The following is an 11,527-nucleotide window of genomic DNA, read 5'->3' as shown; positions in this document are numbered from 1 at the left end:
AGGAAAGGGATGGAACCTGCATAGGCCAATGGAGATAAGAGGCTATCAGAAAAGGACTAGCTCATCTATGAGATCTATTATATGAACCTCATGGTAACCACAGAACAAAAACTGAGGCAGAGTCACAAATCATAAGTAAAGAGAAAACCAGCACAAAAAACCACCAAACTGAAATGGCAGACAGAAATACAAGGGAAAAGAAACAATGCAAACATAGAACAACTGGAAAACAAAAAAAAAGATGGAAGAATTAAACCTTCATATATCAATAATCACTCTAAGCATAAATGGATTGAATTCAACATTCAAAAGACACAGAGTGGCTGAACTAGTAAAAAACAAGACCCAACAATATGCTGCCTCCAGGAAACACATCTCAGCTCTAAAGACAATCACAGGCTCAGAATGAAGGGAGGGAAGATGATACTCCAAGCAAATGGCAAACAAAAGAAAGCATGTCTTGCAATACTTATATAGCACAAAGGAGACTTCAAGATAAAAAAGATAACGAAAGACAAACAAGGGCACTATATAATGATAAAAGGAACATTCCACCAAGAAGGCATAACACTTATGAATATATATGCACCTAACACAGAAGCACCAAAGTATATAAAGCAAATATTAGCAGGCCTTAAGGGAGAAATTAACAGAAACAAAATAATAGTAGGGGACCTCAACACCCCACTTACATCACTAGATAGATCATCCAGACAGAAAGTCAACAAGGATACGGTGGCCTTAAGTGAAACACCAGACCAGATGATTGGACTTAATAGATATGTATAGAACATTCCATCCAAAAACGGCAGAATACATATTCTTCTCAAGTGCACATGGAACATTCTCAAAGACAGACCATATGTTGAGAAACAAAGCAAGCCTCCATAAATTTAAGAAAATTGAAATATCAAGCATCTTTTCCAGATACAGTACTATGAAACTAGAAATCAAATGGAAGAAAAAGACGAGAAGTCACAAATATGTGGAGACCAAGCAACAGGCTACTGAACAACTGTTCAATCAATGAAGAAATAAAAGGGGAAATCAAAAAATACCTACAGACAAATGAAAAGGAAAACACAATTTAACAAACCTTATGGAATTCAGCAAAACCACTATTAATGGGGAAAGTTACAGCAATACAGGCCGACCACAAGAAACAAGAAAAATCTCCAATAAACAAGCTGATCCTATACCTAAAAGACCAGAAAAGAAGAACAAAAAAAAAACTGAAAGTCAGAGGAAGGAAGCAAATAATAAAAATCAGAAAAGAAATAAATGAAATAAAAACTAAAAAAAAAAAAATAGGATGAATGAAAAAAGTTGGTTCTTTGAGAAGATAAACGAAATTGACAAATCTTTAGCCAGACTCACTAAGGAAAAAAGAAACAACATTCAAAGAAATAAAATCAAAAATGAAACAGTAGAAATTCCACCCAACAACACAGGAATATAAAGGATTATAAAAGAATACTATGAAATGCTATATGCTGAAAAACTGGATAACCTATAAGAAATGGATAAATCTTTAGAATCATATAACCTTCAAAAACTGACTTAAGGAGAAACAGAGAATCTGAATAGACCAATCCCTAGCAAAGAGATTGAAACAGTAATCAAAAACCTCCCAAAAAACAAAGTCCAGACCAGACAGCTTCTCTGGTGAATTCTACCAAACATTCAAAGAAGATTTAACACCTATCCTTCTCAAACTATTCTGAAAACTTGAACAGGGCAGTATGCTTCCCAACACATTTTACAAGGCCAACATTACCTGGACATCCAAACCAGACAAGGACAACCCAAAAGGGAAAATTACAGGCCAAAATCGCTGATGAATATAGATGGAAAAATCTTTAACAAAATATTAGCAAATCGAATACAACAAAGCATTAAAAGCTTATACACAACAATCAAGCGGGATTTATTCAGGTATGCAGGGATGGTTCAACATCCGCAAATCAATCAATTTGATGAATCACATTGACAAAATGAAGAATAGGAATCATGTACTCATCTCAACAGAGGCAGTGAAAGCATTTGACAAGATCCTACATCCATTTATGACAAAAAATCTAAACAAAATGGGCATAGAAGGAAAGTACCTCAATATAATAAAGGCCATACATGACAAACCCAAAGCAAACACCATAATCAATGGAGGAAAACTGACAGCTATCCCTCTAAGAACAAGAACAAGACAAGGGTCCCTGCACTAACCACTGTTATTCAACATAGTATTGGAAGTCCTATGTAGAGGAACTAGGCAAGAAAAAGAAATAGAAGGGATCCAAATTGGAAAGGAGAAGTAAAACTGTCACTATTTGTGGATGACATGATTCCATACATAGAAAACCCTAATGAATCCACCAAAAAACTATGTTAAAAATTTAATGAATTCAGTGAAGTTGCAGGATACAAAATCTACACACAAATATCATTCGCATTTTTAAACACTAACAATGAACTATCAGAAAGACAAATCAAGAATACAATCCGCTTTACGATCCAACAAAAAAGAATATAATAAATAGGAATAAATTTAACCAAGGGGGTGAAACACCGAAACACTGAAAACAATAAGACATTATTGAAAGAAGTCAATGATGACATAAATAAATGAAAAGATATTCTGTGCTCATGGATTGGAAAAATAAACTCAGGTAAAAAGTCCATATTACATGAAGCAAACTGCAGATTCAATGTCAATGCAATCCCATTCAGAATACCAATGACATCTTTCCCAGAAATAGGACAAAGAATCCTAAAATTTATATGGAACAACAAAAGACCTCCAATAGCCAAAGCAATCCTGAGAAAAAAGAACAAAACTGGAAGTATCACCCTCCTTAATTCAAAATAAAATACAAAGCTATAGTAAGCAAAACAGCATGGTACTGGCAGATAAACAGACACACAGATCAGTGGAACAGAATTGAGAGCCCAGAAATAAATCCACACATCTATGGACACATAATCTTTGACAAAGGAGCCAAGAACATACAATGAGAAAAGGAAAGTCTCTTCAATAAATGATGTTGGGAAAACTGGACAGCTACATGCAAAAGAATGGAAGTAGACCATTATCGTATACCATACACAAAAATTAACTCAAAATGGATTCACGACTTGAATGTAAGACCTGAAACCCTAAAATACCTAGAAGAAAATATAGGCAATACACTCTTTCACATTGGTCTTTGCAGTATCTTTTCAAATACCATGTCTACTCAGGCAAGGGTACCAAAAGAAAAAATAAACAAATGGGACTACATCAGACTCAAAAGCTTCTACAAGTCAAAGGAACCACGAAAAAAATGAAAAGAAAACCAACCAACAGGGAGAAAATACTTGCAAGTCATATATCAAACAAGGGCTTAATTTCCAAAATATATAAAGAACTCATACAACTCAAAAACAAAAAACAAAAAACCCGATCATAAAATGAGAAGAGCATATGAACAGACATTTTTCCAAAGAAGATACACAGATGACCAACAGGCACTTGAAAAGATGTTCAATGTCACTAATTATTAGGGGTATACAAATCAAAACTACAATGAGATATCACTGTATACCTGTTAGAATGGCTATAATTATCAAGGCAAAAAGTTAACAAATGTTTGAGAGGAGGTGGAGAGTAGGGAACACTCATACACCGCTGGTAGGAATGCAAACTGGTGTAGCCACTATGGAAAACAGTATGGAGATTTCTCAAAAAATTAAAAATAGAAATACTATACAATACTTCTATCAACTGGATAGAGCTCTTACTGGGTATTTATCCAAAGAACTTGAGATCAACAATTCAAAGAGACATGCAGCCCTATGTTCATTGCAGCATTATTAGCTATAACCAAGACGTGGAAGTAACCCAGTGCCCATCAACTGATGAATGGATAAAGAAGACGTGGAATAAATAAACAATGGAATACTACTCAGCCATAAAAAAAAGACAAAGCATCCCATTTGCAGCCGCATAGATGGATCTTGAGGGTATGATGTCAAATGAAATAAGCCAGACAGACAAAGACAAACACTGCATGATTTCACTCATATGTGGAAGATAAGCAAACACTTGGATAAAGAAAGCAGATTACTGGTTACCAGAGGGGAAGTGGGTGGTGGGGAGGGCAAAGGGGTAAAGGGGACATATGTATGGTGACGGATAAAAACTACACTATGGGTGGTGAGCATGATGCAGTCTATACAGATAAACAACAATGTACACCTGAAATTACATGATATTATAGACCATGATGACCTTAATAAAATAATTGGAAAACATATATAATGATAACGAGAGCAATGACTCCACTACCACCATTTTTGTGAAGGTTATACATATATAATCTTCTGCCACGTAATCTTCATAAATATAAACGAAGTAAGGGTTAGGATTAAATTATTTCAGATTTGTGGAGAAGAGCACCTCATGGAGGTGGAATGAGGGAAAGATTTTAAATCAAAATTACATGTTGATCCAGAAGACTGGATGGCACAGCTACTCAGTAAGGTTCAGCCGGTGTGATAGTTTAAGAACAAAGGTGTGACAACATCCATGAAAGTATTTTCTTTAGGTTCATCATTTATACCCTTGGACAGAATAGGTGCCAACAATATGTGGAGACTATTGACAGAGGCAGAGGAAGAACGAACAATTATGCTGTTGTCTCTCTAGCAACGCTTGTTCTGGACAATGTGCACACACTGTGAGTACAGCTTTTCAGAAATTCATTATCATTGTCCCCTGCTGTACAGAAAGAGACAGAAGATCAGCATTAGGAGGAAGAGCCATGAGCTTACTTGGTATTTCAGAGCAAATCACAGGCAGGAAATTATTTCTGTCCTGCTCATTGCCTGTGATCTCTCTTACCACTCGCTTTATATAGAAAGTTTAAAGTGCTCATGTGGAACCACGGACAGAAAGTAGGGATCAGCCTGGACTGATTGTAGTGTGGAGTTCAGATAATTACGTCTTCATGATGTCAGGCACTTCTGCAAGCCCCACCCAGGAGGAGGAAAGAGGATGTGGATTGTCTTCACTCTGCTGGTGAGAGTGGGGCCAGCCACACTTCCTGGAGGTCTGTGTTACTTGCAGAGTTATCTGTTCCTCATAAGAGCACATCGCTGGGGCCAGCAGGACAACTTGGATGCAGGACCATGTCCCTGGTTCTTCCCACCCTGCTCTGTCTTTGTGAGTCTGGGAGAGAGGGGCCCAGCTACAAATACAAGGCTACAGGGGGCAGGGCTGCCGGTTCTAGAAGGCTGAGCTGTCTCACCTGCTGTTTCCTTCCAGGGTTGTATCCAGGCCAGTGCACTCAGGCACAGAACAGTAAGTATTCCTCTTAATATGCCCAAGTCCCTTCTCCTGGTTTAGGCCAGATATCAGCTCTCTTGGAGCTGAGAAGAGGGGACTCAGCATTCTGACCAGTGGCTGTAAGAGGGGATGAAGTGGATGGATGGTGTGAAGAACAGACTCACCTCTAAGTCTGTTACCTGTTCCCTTTCTTCTAGGAAATCTCCCCCGACCTGATATCACAGCTGTGCCTGAATCCATGGTTCTGTCCAAGGAACAAGTGACTATCCAGTGCCAAGGGCCTGCAGAAGCTACAGCATATGCGATATCTAAAGTGGGAAGCCCTGAGCGCTCACACACAGAGAAACAACTGCTGTCTAAGACTACCAATACTTTGGAAATTGCACAGATGACACCACACTGGGCAGGGCTGTACCACTGCTCCTATCAGAGTGGAGACAGCTGGTCCCAGTTCAGTGACCCCCTGCAGCTGGTGATGACCGGTGAGTGTACACAGAGGCAGCAAAGCCAGGACTGACCCCTTTACAGAGGGAAGAACCAGACTTTGCAGATACAAAAGCACAGAGGACAAAAACTCCTATCCTTAGGAAGGAATCGAGGGTGATGCAGAGACAGATTCCTCAGGGCGGGACAAGGGGATAGAAACCAGAGCCCTTTCTGCTCCTGGGGAACAAAAGGGACAATGCATGTGTGTGGCCCTGCTCTTTGTCACCAAACTTCCTTCTTTCTCAGGAGCTTATGAAAAACCCTCCCTCTCAAGCATGACTGGCACTGTGGTGGCTTCAGGGAGAATGTGAAGTTGCAGTGTTTCTCAAGACTCAAGTTTGATGTATTTATTCTTATCGAAGAAGATGAAGTTCATGCCATCCAGAACCAAAGCTCCACCCCCAAGGGTGGTGGACATCAGGCTGTCTTCCTGTTGAATCAAGTCTCCTCCACACAGGCCGGGACCTACAGATGCTTTGGTGTCTTCAACGATTCCCGCTATGTGTGGTCTGACGCCAGTGACCCATTGCAGCTTCAGGTCAGAGGTGAGGAAGCCCCAGCGCACCCATCCTCATGTCTGCTCCTGAGACCAACACTGTCCAGGTGGAGCAGTGATTGGGAAAAGGAGGACAGTGGGGTGGGAAGGCGGTGTCACCACCGTCTGCTTAGACAGGAAGCTCTGAGGAGCTCACTGCCCTCACCCACAATGCAGCCCTCCTACCACATGCCCAGGGGCCGGGGAAGTGCAGTGTAGTCGTGGGGAATCTGGGTAGAAGGGAGCCTGAGCAGAGAGAAAGAAAACCACTCCCATTTCAGCCCCATTTGCAGAAGCTCCTGAAGATCCTGATCCCATGAACTCCACATATTTTCTTGGTGAGTAACTCAGTTTAGATGGAAAACTAAAAAACATTCAAGTAAAAGAGAGAAAGAAACCCCTCTGATTTCAGCCCCATTTGCAGAAGCTCCTGAAGGTCCTGATCCCACGACATCCAGACATTCAACTGGTGAGTAACTGAGTTTAGATGGAAAACTGAAAAACATTCAGGTAGATGAGAGGAATAAAACCACTCTGATTTCAGTCCCATTTGCAGGAGCTCCTGGAGATCCATATTCCACAAAGCCCAGACCTTCAACTGGTGAGTAACCGAGTTTAGGTGCAAAACTGAAACAAAGACTTTCCATTTTCTCTTCTCTCAGATTTGGAGTAAAAGGATTATTTACCAGAGATAGAGCCAGCTTTTTTCAGAGGGCTTCTGTTGGCTGGAGGCAGGGAGCAAACAGATAAAGGAGGTTGCTCTCCACAAGGATCAGCAGAAGGTTAGAGGGTCTATGAATTGCAAATCAAATCAATAATGCCCATAGATACCATTCGTCGTTGATGCACATTCCCAATATTTCTGAGAGCGTCTAGGATTCATAGCTGCTCACCCACTGCGCCCTACTCCCAGAAGGACAAATACTCATAGTATCAGCTCAGGATAACTGTTCGAGGGGGTTCTGGACTCAACCTGGTTCTCTGGAGGCTTCCTCCCTACACTGGGCTTGCAGACTCAAAAATTATGAGAGCTGTTTCTACAATTAATTCACTGTGTCCCCTGGGTAAGTCTTTTCCCTCCTCTGAGCATCATTTTCCCCACATATATAGAAGCAAATTCTGTACAGGATTAAGGACTGTTGAGACAAGACCTTCTGTGGTGTGGCCGTTGTCACTCCTTGCCTATGTGCTGAGAAGAATTTACCATGAACTTGATTCCAGTCCCAAGTCACGTCTCTATCTATGCCTGTGATGTGGCTGCACTGGGGGACCATTCATGGAGAAATAGACACATGAGGAGTTTCCAAGGGTGGGGCGGAAGGTGAGAGGTTTCCGCTTGGATTTGTTTCTTTTGAGTTGGCTGGGCATCATCCTAGGGGAAATGTACCCCTGGAAGTTAGCTTTATAATTCTTGAGCCAGAGCGTGCAGGACTGGAGAAACAGGTGTGGAATTGTTGAGCCTAAAGATCACAAAGCAAGTAGACTAGATAATCCACGCACTGTGGATAGAGGGAGGAGGGAGTCCTAAAGGAAAACACAAATACACACGCAAACAAAATCTATTGGGGTCAAAATACATAAGAGATTGATAGACTAGAGATTGGGAGGCTATGATCTGAGGGTTAAATCCAGCTCACTGTCTATTTGGTTAAAAAAAAAGATTTATTGGAATCTAGCCATGCTTTGTGGGAATCTAGCCAACGCAATTCTTTATTTGTTGTCTGTGTCTGTTTTTACAGTGCAAATGCATACTTTTTCCACAAATTTCAATATAACTGCTGAATTCTTGGTTCTTGAAATGAGCTCTCCCCTCGGCTCTGCTATCACCACACTGTGCGTTTATCTCTGCTAGCTTTTTCCTGTGCTGTTCTTCCTCTACTTCACTGGTGGGCAAATATTTCCCATAATAGGCCAGATAGTAGAGGTTTTCATCTTTGTGGGTGTCTGTTCTCTTTCGCTACTACTCAGCTCTGACTTTGTAGCACCAAAGCCACCATGGACCATATACAGAAGCCAGCGAGCAAGGTCATGTTCCCACAAAACGTTCCGAATGGGCACTGAAATTTGGATACCAGAGAGCTTGTATGTGTTGCACAATATTGTTCCTCTTTCAATTTGTTTCAACAGTTTAAAAATGTAAAATCCATTCTGAGCTCGAGGGCCACACGATAACAGTGATGTGCCAGGTTTGGTCTGCAGGCCATCACGTGCTTATCTCTATATTGATACAAATTTCCATTTCCGAGTCCTTCATCATCTAGTACTATGAGGTGGTCAAAGCACTTTCCCATTTTCTAAGAAACGGAGTCAACACTTCTGTGCTTTGTGATTGTGGTGAGGTCCGAGAGAGCACTCAGAAACTGTGCCGTGTGTGAAGGTACCTTGCACCTCTTGAATCAAGTATCCTCAGCATAGGCCGGGACCTACAGATGCTGTGATGTCCTGCGCTATTACCCCTATCTGTGGTCTCACCCCAGTGATCCATTGCAGCTTCAGGTCAGAGGTGAGGAAGCCTCAGCCCACCCATCCTCACGGCCCGTCCTGGATTCTGACACTGTCCCGGTGGAGCAGTGATTGGGATAAGGAGGACCGTTTGGTGGGAAGATGGTGTCACCACCATCTGCTTATACAGGAAGCTCTGAGGAACTCACTCCCAACACCCACAATGCAGCCCTCCTACCACATGCCCAGAGGGCTGGGGAAGGGCAGTGTAGTCATGGGGAATCTGGGTAGAAGGGAGCCTGGGCAGAGAGAAAGAAAACCATTCCCATTTCATCCAATGCTGAAGCTCCTCACGATCTTGATGTCGTGAAGCCCAGACCTTCTCCTGGTGAGTAACTGCTAATCTTTGTAGAAGGAGCACAGAGGCAGAGAGAATAGCGGGTGCAAAAGGCATGAGGTAGAAGGAGCTTCACGTGTACATAGAATGTCAAGGAGGCCATTCCTGTTTGCTGAGTCCGTGGTTTAATCAGAGGGAACTAGCAAGGAAAGAGCAAGCAGGTCTCCAGTGGGCCAGACTGGAGGCACCCTGTTCCCCACTCCTGTCTTTCTTGACCCAAGAATTCCCTCAAGGGATCACGACCATGCCCACAATGACAGGAGGAAAGAAAAGTAAGTAATTGCTTATCTGACAGGTTGGGCTGGGCTGGCTACATGCCAGAGCCAGTAGACGGAGAAATGTGCTGGTGTTTTGCAGTATGTTAGTGGAACGGCCTTGGTGCCCCCTCTGTAACCTTTTATCCTTTTCTCTCAGAGCCTACTGCTTGGCATCCTTCTGCAGAGAATCAAGTCCGGCTGAGCCTGGCTGGCCTGATTCTCTTGGTCCTGCTGGTCCTGTTGGCTGAGGCCTGGTACAGCTGGAAGACGCCCTTAAACGGACCCAGACAAGCCCCTACCTGAGTATAATGAAAAGCACCGATGTCCCTCTATTAGCATCTAAGGACTGTGCAGGCCCGGGTGGACAGCCAGAGGAGATAGGGCCCTGGCTGCATAATCAACCGAGATAATGGAGAAGATTCATTTCCTATTGAACCTGTAACAACTTACCATAGACACAGTGGATTAAAGTAATACAAAATCATTCCCTTCTTGTTCTGGAGAGCAAGAGTCTAAAATGTGTCAGCAGGCCTGCATTCCTCTTTTCATTTCTGGTCCCTGTTCCTAGCTTTTCTAGTTTCTAGATTCTGCCTGCATTGCTTGCCTTGTGGCTCCCTGCTCCATCTCCAAATCCACCAGTGTAGCATCTTTTCTGCTCCCTGACCTCTTCTTCCTTCCTTCCTTCTTCTCTCTATCACACCCACCCTCCTACTTCCCTCTTATAAGGACGCTGGTAATGAAATTGGGCCCAAGAAGATCATCTAGGATAATCTCCCTATCTCAAGATTCTTAACTTCCTCATACCTGCAGTGTCCCTCTGCCTTGTGAGGTACCATTCACAGGTTCTGGGGATTAGACCTGCACAACTCTTGGGGGCACTATTCAGCCAACCTCCAAGAGCTCAGTACATTGGGCCATTGAGCCTGGCTGTACTTGCACTAATGCACTACCTCCTGGAGGAGACATGAGGATGACATACTTTAATACTTTTTAGAATTTAAGACAGGACATGATTTAAATACAGGGAGATGCTTGGTAAACCTTGCTTATTTATAGTGTAAAGTATAGGTTCCTAAGGGTGCTTGTACTTGGAGGGAGGAAAATGAGTCTAGAAATAGAAAAGCTGATTTTTTTTCTATAATACCCCTTTTTTATTTAAAGATTATAGAAAGCAAATGTAAAACTATGAACATTTATGTTAGTTGGTTTGTTTCAGGATTGAAGTTACACAGGTATTTGTGATGTTAGCCATTGTTCCTGTTTAGGGATTTATTTCTGTTATTTCTGAAAAGGAACATCTTAAAAAGCATGGAACTAAAACAAGAGACTCACAGAATGGTAACTCTGAACCCTGTTACAGTTTCATTGATGAAATCACTCTGGAATTTCTCAACTCCAATCTACTGAAGTAGGTAATAAATATCTTCAGACTTACCCCAGATGGATACTGTGTTCTGTAGAGACATGTAGATACTAAGTTACGTCACTTGCTCTTTGTCCTCACCTCTGCCCCGTGATGAGACTCTCTAAGAGCTCTCTGCTACTGGCTGCTGTTCCCTCACCAAATTTCCCTTCTTCTGCCTAATTCCTCCACTTTTCTCAGTGTCAGAATATGCATAACTTTTTATTAGATGTTTTCTCTGGAAGCCTTCTCAGAGTCTGCTAGTTGTCACTGTCATGTTTTAAATGACAACTTTTTTGTAAAGGACAAATAGTAAATATTTTGGGCTTTGTGAGTCACCTGATCTTCTTTGCAACAACTCAATTCTGCTGTTGTCACACAAAAGCAACTGTAGGTGACACACAACCACAAGGGCATAAATTTTGTTTACAAACACTAAAGTGTGAATTTCAAATCCTCCCCAGGGCTCACAAAATATTAATTTTCCTTTGATTTTTTCAATCATTTAAAAATGTAAACATAGTTCTTAGTCCAGGGCTGTACAAAAACATATGGCAGGTGTGAGAACTCAATAATCCAGTCTTATGGACAGTCCTACAAAAAGTTGAGCCCAGTAGTCACATCAGCATTATGATTGCTAGAATCGTTCTCTTTGTCTCTCCCCTCTAAGTTACAACCAGTCCGA

General features: G+C 41.8%; 1 protein-coding gene across 1 annotated transcript; it reads left to right on the top strand.

Annotated features, from left to right (window-relative positions):
- Nucleotides 1-5,117: 5,117 nt before the first annotated feature.
- Nucleotides 5,118-6,968, top strand: LOC147912714 (leukocyte immunoglobulin-like receptor subfamily B member 4). The gene is given in 8 exon segments (XM_087421130.1): nt 5,118-5,200; nt 5,303-5,338; nt 5,521-5,805; nt 6,056-6,109; nt 6,112-6,354; nt 6,626-6,682; nt 6,769-6,813; nt 6,901-6,968. Coding segments are annotated over 8 exon segments (807 nt in total). The 5' UTR covers nt 5,118-5,166; the 3' UTR covers nt 6,954-6,968.
- The last annotated feature ends 4,559 nt before the right edge of the window (nt 6,969-11,527 follow it).

This window comes from Ceratotherium simum, chromosome 33 (assembly GCF_057802395.1).
Source record: "Ceratotherium simum simum isolate JZ-2026a chromosome 33, ASM5780239v1, whole genome shotgun sequence".
NCBI classification, from domain to species: Eukaryota; Metazoa; Chordata; class Mammalia; order Perissodactyla; family Rhinocerotidae; genus Ceratotherium; species Ceratotherium simum.
This window is presented reverse-complemented; position numbering and strand designations above follow the sequence as displayed.